At 37.3% G+C, this 21,489-nt stretch overlaps 1 protein-coding gene across 4 annotated transcripts in view; it reads right to left on the minus strand.

Moving 5' to 3' along the window:
- tjp3 (tight junction protein 3) overlaps positions 1-21,018 on the minus strand; it is a 21,107-nt gene extending 89 nt beyond the window's left edge. Inside the window, exons 1-31 of one of the 4 annotated variants that reach the window (XM_042711818.1) lie at positions 20,858-21,018; positions 14,072-14,128; positions 13,002-13,120; positions 12,725-12,827; positions 12,347-12,614; positions 12,167-12,270; positions 11,902-12,091; positions 11,574-11,643; positions 11,405-11,499; positions 11,146-11,227; positions 10,557-10,648; positions 10,300-10,384; positions 9,997-10,100; positions 9,838-9,907; positions 9,062-9,138; positions 7,555-7,627; positions 7,397-7,476; positions 7,201-7,273; positions 6,910-6,974; positions 6,756-6,819; positions 5,813-5,969; positions 5,628-5,736; positions 5,218-5,437; positions 4,893-5,092; positions 4,709-4,804; positions 4,528-4,604; positions 3,067-3,277; positions 2,851-2,951; positions 2,063-2,593; positions 451-497; positions 1-351 (exon numbers count right to left, since the gene is read on the minus strand). The exon at positions 1-351 is cut by the window's left edge and continues 89 nt beyond it. In XM_042711818.1, the coding sequence (XP_042567752.1) occupies positions 198-351; positions 451-497; positions 2,063-2,593; positions 2,851-2,951; positions 3,067-3,277; positions 4,528-4,604; positions 4,709-4,804; positions 4,893-5,092; positions 5,218-5,437; positions 5,628-5,736; positions 5,813-5,969; positions 6,756-6,819; positions 6,910-6,974; positions 7,201-7,273; positions 7,397-7,476; positions 7,555-7,627; positions 9,062-9,138; positions 9,838-9,907; positions 9,997-10,100; positions 10,300-10,384; positions 10,557-10,648; positions 11,146-11,227; positions 11,405-11,499; positions 11,574-11,643; positions 11,902-12,091; positions 12,167-12,270; positions 12,347-12,614; positions 12,725-12,827; positions 13,002-13,120; positions 14,072-14,119 (3,765 nt within the window). In that variant the 5' untranslated portion in view covers positions 14,120-14,128; positions 20,858-21,018 and the 3' untranslated portion in view covers positions 1-197. Of the gene's footprint in view, positions 352-450; positions 498-2,062; positions 2,594-2,850; positions 2,952-3,066; positions 3,278-4,527; positions 4,605-4,708; positions 4,805-4,892; positions 5,093-5,217; positions 5,438-5,627; positions 5,737-5,812; positions 5,970-6,755; positions 6,820-6,909; positions 6,975-7,200; positions 7,274-7,396; positions 7,477-7,554; positions 7,628-9,061; positions 9,139-9,837; positions 9,908-9,996; positions 10,101-10,299; positions 10,385-10,556; positions 10,649-11,145; positions 11,228-11,404; positions 11,500-11,573; positions 11,644-11,901; positions 12,092-12,166; positions 12,271-12,346; positions 12,615-12,724; positions 12,828-13,001; positions 13,121-14,071; positions 14,129-14,209; positions 14,380-20,857 lie in introns of those variants that run through there. The other 3 variants (XM_042711817.1, XM_042711819.1, XM_042711820.1) reach the window with 3 other exon arrangements.
- Positions 21,019-21,489: the final 471 nt, after the last annotated feature.

A 21,489-nucleotide genomic window follows, 5' to 3' on the forward strand; every position in this document is an offset into this window, starting at 1 on the left:
AAAGAAACAATTCCGGTCACAAATCTTCAAAATCGATCCAAGATTAAAGTCATCTATCTCAAGTCCATAAAGACACTGCATAAAAAAAAAAACTGGAAATAGAAAAAAAATATTTCCAGTTTGATTGTGTAAATGTACATGTCCACACTAAAGACATGAGAGGTCCATGTGCCTGATGTCAGTATGATCCATGTATATTACAGCTCTGTGGCTGGTCCCCATTCAATGTCCTCAGTTTCGTCATCGTCGGCACCAAAATCATCATCATTATCTCTGTCGTCTTCATCGCTGTCACTATCACTTCCTCTGATCTGTGTTCTCCGCATTTGCATGGCTTCATGATGTGCCAATCTAAAAGAAAAGATTTGTAAATGGATTTGAAAATGAACAATTAATTAATTTAGTACTTTATCTAGAACTAAACTTGACGGACCATGCAAAAATACTTACACTATAAATGAAGGGGAGGGTTTCCTTTCTGGTTCTGCCATGCGAGCCTGAAACAGTAAAACGTGATGATCAATAGCTCCATCAAGTATTTCTGTGATTAATGATGTGAACAACATGGTTTTTTGGGGGGCAGGGTATGGTAAGGGTAAGGGAAAGGGGTTGGTCTCTGTTGGTCCTAATATTTATTTCATTCCAGGAACTACACTACATGACTTTTAAAATCTCAACAGAATTTTAAACGGCATCATACACAAACCGGCTTTGTAATGGTCACAGAGGAAAAACCGGCTATCATACACTAAACGACTGAGGATCACACAATACCACTAGACTTTAAAGTTATTCCATTCACAACAAACTTGTTGGCCTTGTTGCTAGGAGAAGCATGACAAATTAAAACAATGCGTGTTCTAAAATCGGCTGAAAGTACCAAACATGTTTGAGATCCTCCGCCTGGATGGAATCAAAGTCTGAAGCTAAAGTATTTGGCCCAAGCGTTCAAATGGCTGTGAAGGCCACAAGTATGTGTAGAACCTTTTATTACCTAATGGGACACACTTACAACATATTGTTTTAAAACTGCAATTACTTAAACTTCTACTACTAGTAACTTTGGCATTTTTCAGACATGGGACAGTCTTGTGCACTTCCTGGCATGCTCTCAAGTAGCCAAGACTGCAAGTGTTGGTATTAGAAAAGGTCCTTTGTCTGCCCTACAAAGGATGTAGATCCAGGAACCGGTCCTACTTGACTTAATAATGTTGTGCTACTCAAACTTTAATTAAGGTGGATTCATCAACTAATCAGATTTTAGGGTCAATGTTAGGGTTACCTTGCAGTTAGTGGATTGAAAAACATGATCAACCTATCGTTTCCCTATGCTTTTAAAGGTTGGTTAAGGTTAATGTAAGTTGGCCTTTGTTGATCCCACTTAGGATGTCAATCCAGGAACATGTCCTGCTTGACTTAATCATGCCGTACTACTCAAACCGTGTGGATCTACCAATCCAGGGGTCTCCAAACTCAACCCTGGAAGGCCGGTGTCCTGCAGAGTTTAGGTCCAACCCCAATTTAACACACCTGAACCAGCTAATTAAGGTCTTACTAGGCATTCAAGAAACTTCTAGGCAGGTGTGCTGAGGCTAGTTGGAGCTAAACTCTGCAGGACACCAGCCCTCTAGTACCAAGTTTGGACACACTTTTACCAATCAATCAGAATTTAGGGTCAAGGTTAGGGTCACATCTGGGATCTGTTGTGTAAAGAACATTTTCAACTTACCATTTCCCTCTGTTTTTTAAGGTTGGTTCTGGTAAGTTTTGTCCAACTAAGGATGTAGATCAGGGGTCCTGGAGGGCCACTGTCCTGCAGAGTTTAACTCCAACCCTAATCAAACACACCTGAACAAGCTAATCAATGTCTTCAAGATCACTATAAAGCTACAGGCAGGTGTGTTTAATTAGGGCTGGAGTTAAACTCTGCAGGACAGTGGCCCTCCAGGACCGAAGTTGCCCATCCCTGATGTAGATCCACAAAGATGTCCTAACTGACTAAATCATGTTGTGTCTGATTGGTCGATTGGTCAGTGGCGTGGGTATGAGATATATATGATACCTGTTGAAGTTTCTTCTCTATGGCTGACAGTGGAGGGGTCCCTGATTGAACTTCTTTGGGATCTGGTGCCCTGAAGTTGGGTGGAACATCGGAAGGTGCTGGTGGTGCAGCCATGTCATCGGTGCTGAAGTCTGAATCCGTGTAACTCCCCTGTGAGGGGACATCGTCTTGTTGTTGGGGACTGCCAGTGAAAAGGCGTGGAGATCGGGGTTCTGGAACGTGGAGGATGGGAGGTATTTCCCCGGGAGGTAGGGTGTACACAGGCTCTTCCTCCAGGTATGGCTCTGGGTCATAGGAAGGTTCAGGACTTTGATTGTGCGCAGTGGCAGGCTCAGAGGAGCGGGCCAGTGCAGTGACACGGTTTCTGGTGATGCCTACAGAGGGCTCGTCCAGGTCTTCGTTGTCTGTGTAGGCTTCACCATCCGTAATTGCTTCACCATCCGTGTCCTCATAGTCGCTTGCACCACTGAGGTAGTCAGAGTTGTCTGCACGGCTGAATGCATCAAGGTCTTCATCACCGCCTCCCTCCAACTGGACATACACAGAGTACTTATTAACCAACACAAGTAAGAAATGGAGGCTCTGAATCAATTCTACATTCACATCTCAGCAATTTGATTTAGAGTTGTTGGGTTTCGGCTATGCCACAATGATCAATTTGGAGCTTTCATAAAGTTTTGAGTTCAACAAAGACAAGTAAGGTTTTAAAGTTGAAAACGTATAATTTTGTCAATACTACATGACATGAGTGTACCATTTAGCACCATAATTCTCTCTAGAGTTCTTACCGCAACTACAGAAACCCAGACCGGTTTAGATTGCTGCTGCCGAATCTTGTCTTTCAAAACATCATACCACATGTTTATATTAGGCTGAAGATCAATGCGTGCTGTGAAGGAAACCAAAAAACCAGAGATTGCCTTTCAGAGCACATTACAACTTTCTGAAAGTATCTTCAAAAATAGATTTAAACATGAAATTCAAGACAGGCTTAACAGGTTTACCGCAAAATAGATGGCTGTAGTGTTTCCTCAGCTTTAAAGCCTGAGCGTATAGGCGACGAGAGCTCTTGTTGGAGCCTGGCATGTATTTTTGCCTCATTGCCTTCACGTCTTTCCGACTATGAGGATCCAAGAAGAGCACCATGGGATGGTACTGGATATAATTCAATCTTTCTACAGCCGTGGGTGTAATGTCCAGCAAGGGATGCTTTTCCTGCAAGTGAAAACAAGTTACAAGTGTTTGGTTTAGGACAGTGATTCTCAACTGGTGGGTTGCGATGTGTGTAGTTAAAGAAACATCATCAACAACAGAAAACGTAATTCTAAATGTTCTTCTGATGCAAGACTTTTATTTTGAAAGACATGTGTGAAAGCTGCATTTTTAGTAAAGAGTCCCTGAGAAAAACATGCTTCCCCATTCATTATCTGCGGTCAGATGAGATGTTGTCAGTCTTAAATGTCAGTGTCATTACTCTATCGTTATTTTAATAACTTGTTAAGAAACAAAGTCTTTCACATCAGAAAAACAAACTATCCTGCCCTGTCAGACATTATACTGTGCTCATAGAATGCACTCTTCAGTTGTACATGTAAATGTGACGGCGCGCTGTATATCACTACACTTTTGTGGGGAAGTCCTGGCCTAGTGGTTGGAGAGTTTGTCTCCTAACCCTAAGGTTGTGGGTTCAAGTCTCAGGCCGGCAATACCACAACTGAGGTGCCCTTGAGCAAGGCACCGAACCCCCAACTGCTCCCCGGGCGCTGCAGCATAAATTGCTGCCCACTGCTCCAGGTGTGTGTTCACGGTGTGTGTCTGTGTGTTCTCTGCTGTGTGTGTGCACTTTGGATGGGTTAAATGCAGAGTACGAATTCTGAGTATGGCTGTATGTCACGTCACTTTCACTTTTTTTTTCTTTTCACTTAAGCGCAAAAGAAACTACTAGGATGCATTATGTGCAATAAAAGTAAAGTACCAATAAATCACATAACTGGTACTTTGTGTGTTAACAGGAAGGATTTGTATGAAGGTATGGAAAGGAGCAGTTTCCATGTTTCATTCAAAGTTCATGGTAGCATTGTATATTCACCATGGTAAGGGTTGTTTCCATCACCCAAAAATGCCATGTGTTATTTTGCATGTTTAAACGACTGTGGTGGCTCAAACCATGTTACCTCTATTAACAAAAACTAGTTTGGGACTGCTATTTAATAGCCTTACCTTACAGGCTGTTTATTCATCAATATAGACATATTCTCACAATTTATGTGTGTGTTTAAAAAAAGGGTGTACTTGTGTAATTGTGTGTGTAACCCATTTTTGTGAAATAAATTTGGTCGTGGCTTGATGACCATGGGAAATTGACACGACCATGGGAGTCCTGTGGCCAAACCAGTTGAGATCCACAATAAGGACATGTTGGTTTATATTGACAGCATTTCTCTGTATGATAGTAAAAAGTTTACCTGCTCTGCTATTCTCCTCACTGTGTCTAGTTTGATGACACTGGATGAACTATCACTTCCACTCCTGGGTGCCATTTCTATAAACCAATAAAATAGGAATATTAAATATTTGAAAGTGAATCAATTTCAGTAGAAATGTTAAGAAATTTTGATCTCAAAACCTATATTTAATTTTTCATACCTGCAACTTCAAATTCATCTGGCAACTCTCGGGCCAGCTTCTCATTTGCAATGTCGTTCAGAGGACCCAAAATGACAATAGGCCGTTTGAAATTGGCTGCAAATGAGCAAGCATACATATGTTACAACCAAAGACTCTGTCAGAAATAATGTTTTTTAAAAAAAATAATAAAAAATACACTTACCCTCTCTCAGAACGACTTTCTCATATGCTGGATATTTGCCTTGAATTGTCAACTGTAGGAGGTCATCGCGGGTTCTTCTGGCATTCTTTTTGGCCCCTCTGAGACCCCGTAACTTCCAGAATTCGGCCCTGGGGCCAGAGGCCTGGCGTTCGGCTGCACTAATTCTCTGAGCCTGCTCCAAATTGGCCAAAGTTTCAGCCCTGAGATAGAGAAAGAGAATCAGACACCTAGAGTACAAGTAGGAACTATAATACAACATAACTAACAAGCATACAAACTTACCACAGCTATGGAAGGAAGACTTAAAACTACTACTTTAACATACTTGGTCTGGTTAGGAATGGTGCCTTTGTCCAGCTCGTGTAGATCATTGCCCATTCGCACAGCTAGCCAGGTTCCCAGCTTCCCGCGGTGCATGGTGTCCACCACCCTGAACACCTCGCCTCTGGTGAAGCTCAAGCCAACACTGCTCTCAGCCACGTGGTCAAAGTGTGTACGGATGTAGAAAGAATCACCGAGGCTGGACTTCAAAATCTTCTTGTAGACTAAGATATCAAGAGCGGAAATTAATTCAGAAATGTTATTTGTAACCCATTTTACTTCCCCAATGAATTTCCTTTGGAAAAACGAGAAGAATCATTCACAGTAAGACAAGGAATCTATTGTCTACTACTCCGTATTATAAAAACTAAATTGGGTTGATTTTAATGTCATTTCAGACACGGAGGCACTCACTGTTCATTTTGTTCTGAGTCCGGATATCGATGCGCTCCCCAGCGTGGATGTTCATGAGATACATGGCTGCTTCCTCTCTGGTGAAGTGATTAAAGTCCACGCCGTTCACCTACCAAAATAACAGAGAGTCTTAAAGCATGGCACAGCTGAAAGGTTAGATCATGTACATGATTCTTTGGGCCTACCTCCAGTATCTGATCACCCTCTTTCATGCCTTGCATCTGGGCTGGACTGTTGGGCTGGACACCACCAACAAAGATGCCAACATCATTTCCTCCCACCAACCTCAACCCAACGCTGCCCTCCTTTACAAAGCTGACGTGGTTCTGGTCTGAGCTGTATCTGGTATGGAGAATCAATATAATAATAATAAAAAAAAATAAAAAAAAAGATACATAATTTTTTAATCACATTTTAATTAAATATAATAAAAATGAATATTATTAAATAAAAAAAAAATAAAGTACACATAAACTAAATAAATATTTCTTTAATTAATTCTTATTTAAATAAAAAAAAAAAAAATAAAAAACTAAATTTAATCAATTAAATACAATATTACAAATTAATGGTGTAGTCATTAATTTATGTATTTCTAAATTAATTATAATTATTAAAAAATTCAAAATATTATAAATCAAATATAAATATTTTTACATGATAGTATTAGTTGTCCTTGCTTTTATTTATAAACATATATAATTTTTAAAAATACATATAAATAAAGTATTTACACATCATAGTAATATTTGTTTTACTGTTTTCATGTATGATTTTTTAAATAATTATACCTAAAATATTAAATTAAATATATATATGTATACACCATAAATTAATTTAAGCTTATTTACAATATAATAAAATATATAAATAATTTATCTAATAACTATACAATATATAGTAAATATAATAAATTGAGTATTAAGAATGTATTTATACATCGTTGTAATAATTATTGTAGTGCCTTTAATTTATACTTATTTGTCCTTTTATCTTGAACTGTTGTTAAAAAAAAAAAAAAAAAAAAAAAAAAATTGTACAAAATGGCCTTTTCTTTATGCATATTATTAATGCTTATTATTTCCTTGTAATTTTGGTCTGCACACAAAGAAACATTCAATTTCTCACCCCAGGTTTGGTGTTGGCACTGCATCTGGAGGAAGTGAATAAAGTGGCTCCTCTACAGTTTTTGCTAAGATAAAACAGTTACAATTTAGTACCCAATAGTCACTAGATAGTTTGCAATGCATTATGGGCATGCTTTTAGCCTGCTGACACTCACAACTCAACGTGGTGTGGTAGGGAATGGACACGTTAGAGCGGAGAGTGCCATTAGCACGTGGGAAACTGAAAGAAAGAGTCAGCATTCACTTTTACACAGTGAGCCACTATGATTTGTATAATGTCTTCAGGAATTGTTTAGTGGCAACCAAGGTGTTTGTTGACTTAACTTTAACCGAAACACACGGTTGTTCTTAACACTCATAGAAACTGACTCATAATTTCAATATGACATAATATGCTATTGTAAGTGTGGATTATGTTAATATATGTCATAGGAGGCATTTCTAACCTGTGATCGCTGTTGTGGCTGGGACTCTCAAATCTCCTGACAGGTGATGGGGCCCTTTCTGATTCAGAGGAATCTGGCGAATGAACCAAAAACAACAATATTACAAAGGCCAAAAAAGATGCACAGATGCCGAAATATTCAGGAAAAATAAGGCAACATGCAGGGCATCTTTTTCCAGTAAGTGCATTATACAGACCTTCAGGTGGTGGTCTGGCAGGAGCGGCTCTTAGTGAAGAATCCTGTCGGCTGTTGATGATCGGCACTTGCATTTCAGCTCTGAGACAAAACAATAATGCAAAACAATATTTGTCACATTTATATTATAAAAAATAAAAGAGCACGAGTATCTCTTACCCTGGTCTGCTTCTGGAGTTTTTACTGAATGGAGGAGAGTTGTTACTTGCATCTGACTCAGATTCTGAGGGAGCTGATTAAATATGCAAATTACAGAGCATTATGGCTTATTAGCAATTCGAAGATGGTTTAAAATGCAAATGGAACTATTTCAAATTCAAATAAATAGCTAATGACATATTTAATATGAATTTAATAACAAATGAATATCGTGTATTGTGTAAATACTGTGTAATGTGTCTGTAAATTACAGAACTGACAGTAATTTACACATTAATACTTATAAATTAATATTTAATTAAATGTACATATTAATATTTCATATTTACACATTCATATTTAAATAAATATTTTTCATGCTTGAGATTGAGGAACAAAAAAATGACAATGTATTTTAATTTAATCAAAATGTAAAATTATTACAGTATTTCTTATATGTAATTAATGCATTTATGGAAAATGAATGCACAAATATTAGTGTGTATGTACAATTAAAGAATTTACAGTAATTTTTACATTTTTATTTAAATAATAACATTTTAATGTACACATGAATATTTAAATTTTTTATATCTACTCTTTGATATTTAAATATACATACATTAACATTTAAATAAATATTTTTCATTCTTAAGGTTGAGTAAAAAAAGACAATAATAAAAAAAGACAAAAATTATTCTCATTTCATGAAAATGTGTAATGTCTATGTAGGTAAGTATTTAAATGTAATTTTAATAACAAATGAATATTGTGTATTGTGTAAATACTGTGTAATGTGTATGAAAGATTACAGAACTGACAGTAATTTACACATTAATATTTATAAATTAATATTTAATTAATGTACACATTAATATTTCATATTTACACATTCATATTTAAATAAATATTTTTCATGCTTGAGATTGAGGAACAAAAAAAAATGACAAAATGTTTTTTTAATTTCATCAAAATGTAAAACTGATTTTTTTAAATATGTAATTTATGCAATTATGGAAAATGAATGTGCAAATATAAGTGTGTATGAACAATTAGAGAATTTACAGTAATTCTTTAAAACAGTAAAACATTTTTATTTAAATAATAACATTTTAATGTACACATGAATATTAAAAAAAATTGATATTTGAATATTTGATATTTAAATATACATACATTAACATTTCAAAAAAATATTTTACATACTGAATATCAAGTAAAAAAATATACAAAAATTAATTTCAAATCATCACAAACACTAACTAATATAAAACATTAATATTTATTAAAAATATATGTATAATATAACCCACATAATATACACAAAAATATATAAAAAAAAAATCATAACAACATACGAAAAAATACATTATTTTCTAACGTATATTTATTTAAAATGAATATTTATTATTTGACATTTTTGTCATCTTTCATATTTAAAAGTGAGATACAAAAAAAAAAAAAGTATTTTCATGACATCAGTATTTCAGATTTAACCTGGAATATTCTGTTTATGATTGGCTTGTACCTTTCTGTACAGGTGTTGAAGGTATCGCCCACTTTGGGGGATCCATTACAGGGACTGACATGACCTCAGGTGTCGCCCTGCAAGAGAAAGAGGGGAGATGGAAGGGTGAGAGAAAAAAGGAAGATGAGGGGACACTTAATTATGCTCGTCCGTGAAGTGAGTGGGAACTAATGTAACATTGATGATTAGGAACAGGGGGAGATATTCACCTCATGGGTCTCTCTCACTGAATGGGGTGGACTATCCATATCCATAAGTGATTATATGGTCAAATGTAAGTCCCAAAAATCAATGATTCATATGGACAAGCAGAAAATACTACAGTAAACTTATCAAAAAGATCATTAGATTCATATCTATGATACCTTCAACTCTATTACTCCACTGGATGTGCAGAATGTGTGTTTATATATGTGGTTTATGGTATTATGTGGATAACTTGATTGTATGGGCTACTTATACATTTTGATCTTAGATCCAAGATTATCTACATCTTAGAAGCAATATGTATAGTGACATAAATCAACATACTACGAGAGAAAACTCAGGTTGATTCTGTGTTTTTATTTTAAAAGATCACACATACAACATTTTCAGATATCACAATGAAACAAAAATACATGATTGTATACAAACATAACGAAACAAACAAAAAAAAAAGCACAAAGCAAATAAAAAACAAGAGAGAAACTTTTTTCTCATCGTGTGCAGATAGATGACCGGCCCTACTGAAAGAGCCCGATGTGAGTTGATTTAAATGCCTCCCTCATGTGTACCTGTATCTATTATGGGACTCCTGTCTGCGTTGAGGTCCGGTACTATCGTCCGATTCGGACTCTGATGCAGCTGTATAGAAAAAAACATGCTCTTGAATGAGTCTGCTAGAAAATGGGACACAGAATTGAAACTAAAGTGTGCTATGGGGTGAAAATCACCTCTGGGTGGAGGCCTGTAAGGAGACGGCATGCGGCGAGGGAAATCCTGAGACTTACTAAGAGAGGAAGACTTCATGCCTGGAAGAGGAAGATCGGGAAGCACCCTGAGAAAAGAGATATGCAATGAAGACAATTCTAGTTCAGTAGATAAGTACAACAGAACAATAAGAACAGGTTTTTCTGTTTCCAATCATACGTGAGATAGACCAGTCTTTTAGCCAATTCAACAACGTATTGATATTGAAAATGTGCTTGAGAGTTCATTTGGATTGGATGTTTGCTGCTCGTGATGTGCACTCATACTTGTATCTGGAGTGATTTTCAGGTCTGGGACTCTCACGCCTTGGGGGCGGAGAGGCGCTTCGGTCTGAACCTGACTCTGAAACGGCTGGTCACACAAAACAAACATAGCGTTAAGCTACTGAGATTATATCATTGACAACATCTATGCATATCATTAACTGAATCACCATAATTTGGTAAAGTCTTTAATTCCAGAGCTGGTTTATATGTAATATGGTGAGATCAGCTATACTGTGTCAGAGTGATTTGAGGCAGACCTTTGCGAGGCCAAGAGGCAGTGGAGGAGTTCCAGTTCTGGGTGACAGGTGAAGCTCGAGGGTTTGGCAGCGCAGAGATCCCGGAGAGAGCCCTGAAACAGACAAACAAACATGTGAGCCATTAATCTCACTTAAACAAACAGCAGCTTGAAAAAAAAACTAAAAAAACTAAACACAAAACAAAACAAGCAAACAAAAATCCAAGAAGAAAAACTGAAAAAACTAACAAAAAACAAAAACACAGAAAAAAAAAGAAAAAAAAAAACAAAAAAAAAAAAAACAAGAATAAAAAAAAAAAAAAACATAAAAAACAAAATCCTAAAACAAAAAAAGAAACAAAAAACACAAAATACAACCAAGAATAAAATGCAAAAAACACAGTATAGCATCAACAATAGCAAACAACCAAACCCTGATAAATAAATAAAATAAAAAAGTAAGATATTTAATTAAATTTATTACATTAAGTTTCATTATCATTTCAGAACAAAACAAATTAAATTCAACATTATATATAACTATAGTGCTGCAGAGCTATAATTGTCTATATGCATATGGGGCCAATGAATTTACACAAAGCCATATTTACTTGTATCGGTCTCTGTTATCGAGAGTGCCATGTCTTGACGATGGAGGCGAGTTGCTGCGGTCTGATTCAGACTCTGAGGGAACTGAACAAGAACCAAAGCATCATTCAGCCACTTGCACATACAACAATGGGAAAAGTATTAAGGTCAAAACCTCTTGGCCATGATAATCCATGATGTAAAATCAATCTGAAAAAAACTGTCATGGTTTTATGTGTTTCATGAATGAGACCCAGTGAATTTTGTTCAATGAAGACGCACCTCTGCGAGGGGGCACTGACTGAGCGGGTGGTCTTGTGAGTGTAGAGCGCAAAGGGGGCGATTCATGTGGTTTCGACACAGGATCGGCACGATTTCTGCAGATCAGTGAGCTCTGTTAGTGCAAAGATCATTTAACTAAAAGAGATCAGGTGGGAGTTGAGATGTTCACCTGCGAGAACGTCGGTCTCTTGGACGGGATGTTCGGTTTGTGGGGCCGTCAGAATCCAGGTCTGAGATTTCTCAGGCAAAAATTTTAAAGTTAATATTAAAACCCAAATCAGTAGAGTGCTGCAAAGATGATGCATTTTTGTAGGCCAAAACATGGAGATTTTTTAGCAGTTCTGGTTCCGTCGTTCTAAAGTCAATGGGGGAAAAAAAATCCTATTGGGTTTTACTGAGGGAACCAAGGTGATACAAAAATACGTCATTGCTGCAGCACTCTATAGTATGTGATATGGCACAGATCAGCTACGTGCTGTAAAAACATCTACTCTCACCCTCCAGCTCCGAGCTACTGTCTTGCCGCCTCTCGTCGGCGCTGTTTAGAGGACTGTCCTCCACTTCTGGAATGCTGACGAGGAACTTTCTGTCATCCCTCAACACCAACATGGACAGTTTACCTCTAGACTTCTCCACCAGGTGCTTGGTCTCCAGCAAGGACAGATTTTCTGTCGTCATGCCGTTAATCTAAACCAGAATTTTCAAAAAGGTTACACAGCATCCACATGAGTTGGAACGGTTTCTAAAGAACCAGCTCTTCACCTTCAAAACAAGATCTCCTTCCTGAAGGCTGCCCTCTTTGGCAGCCAAACCAGTGGGAGTCATGTGTTTGATGAAAATCTGACTCCCCAGCTTCATTCCGTACTCTACAGAGAGAAACATGTCAAAATCTTGGCAAGAACCACTAATAATTATACAATGCAAAGGCATTGAGATTCTGACCATCTGTGGGTTTTTTCTTGATCAGGGTTGTTCTGATGGGTTTGTCTTGCACATCCTGATTGGGAAGTCTCTTGAAGCCGGACATGATGGGAAGGTCGTGACCGTTGCGGTCAGGTGTCACGCTTCGAGTTCGTCGGTTACGGCTGGTGTCGGTGTTGCGCTGACCCCTCCTCTGTGGCATATCGTCATCTAGTAAGTTGGATTGTGAGGCAGAACGAGTAGGTCTGTTGCTTGAAGGGATCTGAACTGTGCGTGGCCTCTTTACAGTCTACAAAATTAACAAAATTAATTTTTTTATTTGTAAATTTACTGAATTCAGTTCAAATGCATTTGAACATTTTACCAAGATATTAATTTCACTTCAATGATTTCACTTACAATGTTTGCCGTTTTCCCGCACTTCCTCAGATTTTGAATAGTGTAAAGTGAGGTGACGTTCTCCATCGAAACGCCATTCACCATAACTATCTGATCTTGTGTCCTGTGGGCAATAAATCACGTGAGTCTCTATCACAATAATCATCTGTCAAATATGTTTGACTATGTTGGTTTTTTCCATCTTGCACACAAACATGACAGGTCGGACAGGATTAGACAGGATGTGTGGGAGGAAGTAGTGTGGGTCTGAAAGCAGGAGAAGTGGACATGTACTCACTGAAGACGACCCATGGCAGGGCCGCTGGGAAGCACATCAGAGACCATCACTGCTGCGTCCCCGTTTACGGGCTTGTCAAGCCCACCTGAGACCGCAAAACCAAAGCCGACCTTGGGATCCTGCAAACAAAAGAACAGACAAATGAAAGGATTGATGCTCAAACAAAAAAAGAATGACAGGACAATAAAAAAAATAATGAAATAAAATAAGAAATAAAAAAAACTAAAGAACAAACAAAAAAATGAAAGAATAAGAGAAGCAAAGAAACAGAATGAAACAAACAAAAGAAAGAAATATCAAATGGATAAAAGAAAAACAACAGAAAGAAAGAACAAATGAGTGAAAAATAAACAAAAGCATGGAAAACAAAACAGAAAGAAACAAAAAAGTGAAATAAAACAAGAATTAACAAATTAAAAAATTAAACAATGAAAGAAAAAGAACAACAACTGAATGAAAGAAAAACAAATAATCAAAATGTGTTCAAAATAAAAGAAGCAACAATCAAAAGAGAACAAATAAACAAAATAAAAAACAAAAAAACAAAAGATCTAAACAAAAGAAAGAATAAACAAAATAAAAAACTGATGAAAAGAATGAAAGAAACACGCACATAAAAAAAGACCAAAATATTACAAACAAAAGAAAACCAACCAAAAAAAAAACAAACAAACAAAAGGAAGACAAAACAAACAAAAATTATGAAAGTTATAAAAAAAAAAAAAACACAAAATAAAAATCAAATGGATGAAGAAAAAAAAAAACAAATAAAAAAATAGCAACAACAAAAAACAAAAAAAAAAAAAACAGAGTAAACAAACAAAAAATGATTGGATGAAGGCAGCTTCTTTCTTTACTGAAATGCATCACATGACCCCAAACTTGGCATTCCAAAATTTCGGGTGTGTCCTGGTGACAGGTGGAAAGCACTCTTACGACAATCGTGGTATCACTATTGCTCACTAAACTTTCAATTGTTGGGGAACTGCTGTCACGTTCTCTGACACACCTGTATAGAGCTCGATAAAGGTGTGTCTAAAGTGAAAATAAACCCTCGAATCGCAGCTTACTTTCGATAAGGTAACCGTGTGCTGCTCCCATATCGTCATCTCCTCCATGACTGCTTTCTGAAATGAGAAAGAAGGGGTTACATTTATTTGTGCAACATCAAGCAAACAACAACAAAATATCAACATTTTTAAAGCTACCACACAAATATCTGTTCAGTCGAAAAGCACCAGCTTTTGAGGGCCTCACTTCTTTTTGAAGGCCCAGCACTCGGCTGTTGTTTGTCAGCTCGGCCGAGCTTGAGAGGGAATGGCTCTAGCTGAGCATGCTCCCACCTGCTGAATTCCTGTCATACAGGTACATGTGGGCGGAGCCAGCACGTGACATCACCGATACCCGACACTTCCTCACCAATGGCTCACCAAACCAATAAACAGTCCGACAATACACGTCTCTCAGGAGGCATTCACTGAGTGGCTAAAATCACTGGCATGCCATTTGATTTTGAAACCGCCTACTGGAAACTTGCCAACATATGATGACCTAAATTACAAATACTAGTCAATCATGACTGGTAAAGTTATTATCAGTAACATACCCTATTCTGAAGTTCATGTTTAGTACGGCTGATGCAAATTAGTTTCTTTATTGTAAATAATGAGCAATGAATTGCAAAATTTGTTGGATTTTAATTTCTAACATTTGACTTCAAGTCAAACTGTTTTACGTATCCACAAACAAAGACCTGCAACCATGCTATGAGAGCAGTTTCTATTGGACTAGAGAATTCCTGGAATGTTTTCCATGTTTTTATTGGCCGCTGTTGGCAAGCAAAGGTCAGAGAGAGTCTGTTCACAAAGCTGATCAACGAAAACAAAATTAACATATCTACAAATACCACTCATTTTCTTCAGAAAATATAAAAATCTAGGTGTGACACTGTGACTGTCCCCTTAAAAATGCACAAATCTTATATAAAGTTATTAACATATTTCATATATGAATACAAAACTATAAAAACTATGCTTACACAGGACACTAGTATTACTTTAAAATTGCGTAGATTTCTGATTTTGAAAAAAAACAACCTATGACTACTGTCGATGACACCAGCGATAGTCATAAAGGAAGTGGCTCACACTGAGGAAAGCAGGGATGCAAATATCAGAACTACTCTTTTCTAGGAAACTCTCTTCATGTAATATGTTGGAATCTAACAGTCCAGTGTCCCTACACCTGTTCTGACATACTACTGAGTCTGACTATGCTGCAGTTTATGATTACACGAAACACATCACTGCACAGAGCCTTACCAACACAAAGCTAATGGCTTACCAGACTCCATTCATTTATGTGAACTTGCATAAACCTAACCAGCACAATCTTTGAATTATATGGACTTTTATTATGCGTTTCTGCCATTTTACAGCTTGACAGCCCGAGTCCCAATTCACTTTCATTATATTGAAAAGAGCAGCTAGGTCATTCCACAAAATATCTAATTATGTGCTTTACAGAAAGAAAAAAAAAATGAAATTTATTAAATGAACTATCCCTTTAAGGGTCATAGCTGCTAAGTCACATGTTAGCGTATATTAATGAAACATAACATGTAGTAAAAAACAGTGAGTAGGCATCTAGAAAACGACTGAAATCACAACCCTGCCCATGAGGAAAGCACATGGCTCCTGCAATTAGTGTATTACAAATAAGTACACTGTTTGCCAATTTATCATATTCAATCTGCATGTTATTAACTATTTCACTCTTCCATAACCCTATAACAGTAACAAAAGCCTCAAACTACAAGTACAACAGGTGCAAGTCAGTATTTACAGTCTCGTCTGTGTAAAGCTGTTATTACACGGCTCAGATGACACATTACGCTGTTTAGTAAACTTAAGAAAGCTCATGTTAGGTACATTAAAGAGCTGCTAGCATAAACATCTAGTACTTACCATCCCTTTAAATCTCACTTACATTTCCACCAGACAGAACTAAACGCTACCTCATTAGCATAAGAAGGTAAACAAAGCAGGGTATCCAAAATATTGGAATAAATATACTATCTCCATTTTTGGAGATGCATGCACCTGACAAGCAGTTTTACTTCCTGTAGCCTACAGGAAATATGAAGACATATAGTTAATGAGGAAAAAAACTAACTGTGTACGAACCCCAACCTGAGCCCAAAGAAATCTCCACCCACTTGTTCAACAAATCTTTTGGTACTTTCTGATATTTACTGTCCCTTAAGGAATTAAGGAGGAACTTGGATCTCTAGGTGGGACAGTCTCCATTCACTGAGACAATGCCACCTTATGAAGACTATTGATGGATAGAATGGTTTATTTAAGGTTTCATAATCCAGACTTGGTATCCAAGGCATCAAAAAAAAAAAAAAAAAAAAATGCCCTCAAATATTTTGGGGAATGTCCTCCGATAACAAGCCCTCGAGTTGCTAAAGGAAGCTTATGAGGTTACACTGACAATCATTACCCCGGCCTGTTAATGTTTAACCTGCACACTGACCTCGTAAAGGTTTCTGCATATGTTGGGCTTGAGGAAGCAGAACACAAAGACTAATGCTAAGCATTAAATTTTAGCAGGCAGGTCAGTGACATTTAGCACAAATGTCCACAATCAGTGTTATTTTAGTATTATCTATATAATATTACAGTATTTATTACTATTTTTAATTAAATTTTATATTTCCAGTTTTCATTTTCTTTTTAGTTTTATTAACTTGGTTATGTGCATTTGTCATTTGCATGAGCTTTTTTTCAATATTTCTATTTAGCTTTAATACTATTTTATTTAAGTTACAGTATTTATTTCAGGAAGTTGCTAAAGCAAAATCTCTAATTTCTGATACGTTTTTTAGGTTTAGTTTTTTCATATAATAGTTAGAATTTATATTTTTTCAGATTTATTTCAAACACCAAAAATCTTTTTTTTTTTAATATATTTTTAGATTAGTTAACAATATTAACATTGTCCAGAATGTGAAAGAATAATAATAATCAATTCATTTAAGGGGGGGGGGGGGGGGGGGGGATAAGATTTTTTTTTATATGTGTAGTGTTTGTATTCATGTTGGTTTCATATGGTTATGAACAACTTTTATATTATTTTCAACAAGAGTTTCAATTAAATGAAAAAAGTACGTAGTAAAAAGCAAAAACATACTTCCCTCGTACCTTGAATACTTGTGAGTGTATACAATCATTATTTAAAAAAATGAACAAAAATATATTTCATGGTAAAAAGTTACCTTTGTCTTATCATAAAAATGTCAGATTTGTATTCATAATACAAAAATCTTTTAAAAATGAACTTGAATTCAGAAATTAAAGACATGCACATCACGTGTGGGATGTAAAGGAATGTTATGAATCGTATTTCTAACATAATTCAGAATAAGTTTTTTTTAGACACAAAATGAGCATTGAGCCATGTATTTTGTCCTGCACCACTTTCTTCTGTGCAACATAAAATATATTTTGAGAAATGTCAGGTTTTTTTTTCTCTCCATACAAAGGAAGTTAATGGTAACAGTAATGTTCACATCATACTGTCTGTTCTGCAGAAGAAAGAAAATCATACAGGTTTGAAATGACATGAGTTTTAAATAAAATTATGGTGAACTGTCCCTTTAATTCAACCATCCCTATATCAAACACACACACACACACACACACACACACACACACACACACACAACAACAACATGTTAAAAACAACTCTGAACACCTTAGCAACAGCATAGTAACAGGAACAAATTATAGCAATAAGGATTACCCATATCAAAGATGTGGGCTTCATGTACTGTATGTGGTAACATAAAAATACATTTAGGAAGTTTCAAAATTGAAGCACACTTTTTCCAAAAACCCAAGTGCGGTCATCTTACTGGAATCATTTCACGCCCTCAGGGCAACAGTCTTGACAGGAAATGTAGGAGGAATGAACGAATGTGTGATGTTGTTGTGTTAAGGTGAGCCCCCTCAAACAGTATGTGGAAAGCTTTCAAAATAGAAGACCACAAGTTTCTGGTGGTCCAGCCCAGTTCTTCACAACTATTTACATTTGTTGTTCTGAATCATAACAGAAAACATTAGGAAACAAAGAACATAGGAGATTTTTCTACACACCCGTCAACAGGGGACATTCCCAGAACTTTAGGTAACGTTCCGGCAAAGTTCCCTCAAAATCATGAATAAACAATCTTCCGGTAACATTAACAGAATGTTCATTCAAAGTGATCTGGGCCCGTATTCACAAAACATTTTATCTTACCACTAAGAGTTCGCCTAAATAGCAGTAAAACGTTTTAGCTAAGAGATTTCCATAACTTTTGCAAATGATAAACAACTTAATGCTTTCTCTAATGTACACATAACCAAGAAAATCAATTTTACAACATTTAATGTCTTGAATATTCGGATAACTTAATGGGAACTTTAGCAAAAATGTTCTTAAAACATTTTTGTTAGCAGGGCTTTTTGGCCCAAACCTTTAGACATCAACACACCTCAGTTTCAGAGCGTAGAAACTCATACAATGACAATTAAAGGACTGAATACTATACTATGGGAATACTATACTAACCATGCAAAAACAGAAAAACGTCCTTCAAAACTATATCGTTGGCTCATATATGTGAATAGCATCACAGAAGAGAAATGGGGATATACTGTAAGGGAAAGCTGCTTCTTGAAAACCCCAGTGAAACTACAAAGCATGCATTGACTCAAATGAGTGGCAGAACCAGTAGAGCCAGATTAGGCTTTCAATTATAGGTTTCAAACATTGGTCTCATTTCAGCGGTTCTTTCAAACAGAAGTTCAAAAAGCACCTCTTCTCGGCAAACGAGCTATGTAAACTTATTTTTTGGGCCTATCTGTCAAATTCTTGGATGACTCGGTTCTTGGTTCATAACGAGTCAGAAAATAACCAAAAATTCGAGATGGTCCTCACAGCAGAGCAAAAGATCCAGGGGGTGTGGTTGGATCCAGGCCCAACTCCTCCCACCTTACAGATACCTAAACCTACCTGTCTTTACCCCCTGATACCTAAACCCATCCATCTCCATCCCTAAACCTACCCGTCTCCACCCCCGATCCTTAAACCCACCCATCTACACCACTAAACCTACCCGTCTCCACCCCCGATCCTTAAACCCACCCATCTCCACCACTAAACCTACCCGTCTCCACCCCCGATCATTAAACCAACCCATCTCCACCCCTAAACCTACCCGTCTCCACCCCGATCCTTAAACCCACCCATCTACACCACTAAACCTACCAGTCTCCACCCGATCCTTAAACCTACCCATCTACACTAAACCTACCCATCTCCACCCCCGATCCTTAAACCCACCCATCTACACCACTAAACCTACCCGTCTCCACCCCCGATCCTTAAACCCACCCATCTACACCACTAAACCTACCCGTCTCCACCCCCGATCCTTAAACCCACCCATCTCCACCACTAAACCTACCTGTCTCCACCCCCGATCCTTAAACCCACCCATCTCCACCACTAAACCTACCCGTCTCCACCCCCGATCCTTAAACCCACCCATCTCCACCACTAAACCTACCCGTCTCCACCCCCCGATCCTTAAACCCACCCATAAACCACTACCTACCCGTCTCCACCCCCCCGATCCTTAAACCTACCCATCTCCACCCCTAAACCTACCCGTCTCCAACCCCCCCATCCATCTACACCACTAAACCTACCCGTATCTCCCCCCGACCCTTAAACCCACCCATCTCCACCCCTAAACCCACCCGTCTCCACCCCCGATCCCAAAACCCACCCACCGTATCCCGTCCACCCCGATTTAAACCCACCCATCTACACCACTAAACCTACCCCCTCCACCCCCGATCCTAAACCCACCCATCTCCACCCCCCGTCTCCACCCCCGATCCTTAAACCCACCCATCTCCCCCCCTAAACCTACCAATCTCCACTCCCTAGATGTGGATCCAACCACGCTCCCTGGATCTTGTGTTCTGCAGTGAGGAGCTACTGAAAAATTGCTAAAAACAGTTATCTGTTCAGTTCAGTTCACACGAGAATCACTTTTTCAGTGCACTAATTAAGTACGATTTGTGAACTGGCTCGACATGTTCGTTAAAAAGATCCGATTCAAAAGAACTATTCGAAAGAATCGGACATTGCTATCCTTTATAAAAATTTTTAAATGAACAACGGTTTTCATAATATACTAGATAACCTATATTAAAATGAATCGAAATTCACCTTTAATAAGTCAGAATTTTTAATTGCTAAAAAACATACAATATTACGGTTTCTAAATAAAGCCATATGTTCACAAGACAATGGTTCAAAATTGAGGACATAGCCTATGTTTAGGAAAAGACTTACTTAAATATCAATGAATATTTCTCATATGAATGAAACATATTAAAGTGCATCAACATTATTCACCTTTTGCTGTCAACAAATCTGAACTTTACTAAAAACATATAATTTTACGGTTTAAGTCAGGCTTTAGAAACAGAAAATGCTCAAAACTGAGGACCAATAAAGTGTCTTTTAGCAAAAACAATCTGGCAACACATGCTACACGAATAACTCGCAGAAACATGTATAATCTTAAATCAGATCTAAAATACGAGCTGTAATTTCAGAGACCACACGAAGCAGGTTGTGTTTACACAACGTCGCCAATTATTTACCATTTCACCGTGACCGTAATTTTCAGTCAAACAGCTTACATTTCAGCAAAGTGTGAAATGACTCAGGCCAACACAAGCAATCGCTAAACACAACAAAGCAGCAGGACAGAAAAACACTCGACTCACCTTATTATGTGTCTGCTTTAAAAACGAATGCTAATATTCACAACTTAATTCCGTATTGGAGGCCTTACAGGCCCTGGCACCTGCAGGTTTCTAATAAGGTTTCGTTATATTTCCCAGCATCTATACAGCACCTGATCGTGTACCTGTAAGCGTGAGGGAGGAGTTTAATACAGGTGGGTTGGGCAGATTCGTCACGAAGTTAGTTATTATACCAAACACTACACTTCAGTGTCATTTTCATCTTATTTTCCATTTTGTTAGACCAAATAGTTGTGGGATGCATGTCAAAATAAAATACGTTGAGTACAAGTCTCTAAAAAAATGTGTTAAAATAAGACAAGATAGATAATTCGAGGCTTAATTTGTTTGGTAATACCTACTGTGCTATAATATTTTTTTTCTTTGTTATTTTGTCTAAAACGTGGCACTGAGAAAATAGTTTTCATTAGAGTAAAATAATTATTTCCCCTACACAATAGCGCACTCAGTCGGGAACGCGCGGAATTGGCGCGGTTACACGCCTGACTGAAGTGCGTTAGCTGCTGCTAGTTTTCCACAGTGAGTGAATACATTGACTGTCCCTCAAGTAAACACGATTCCAACCCCCAAAATAAGGTAAGATTCTTTAAAAT

Source organism: Cyprinus carpio, chromosome A22, assembly GCF_018340385.1.
Source record: "Cyprinus carpio isolate SPL01 chromosome A22, ASM1834038v1, whole genome shotgun sequence".
In the NCBI taxonomy this organism is placed as follows: Eukaryota; Metazoa; Chordata; class Actinopteri; order Cypriniformes; family Cyprinidae; genus Cyprinus; species Cyprinus carpio.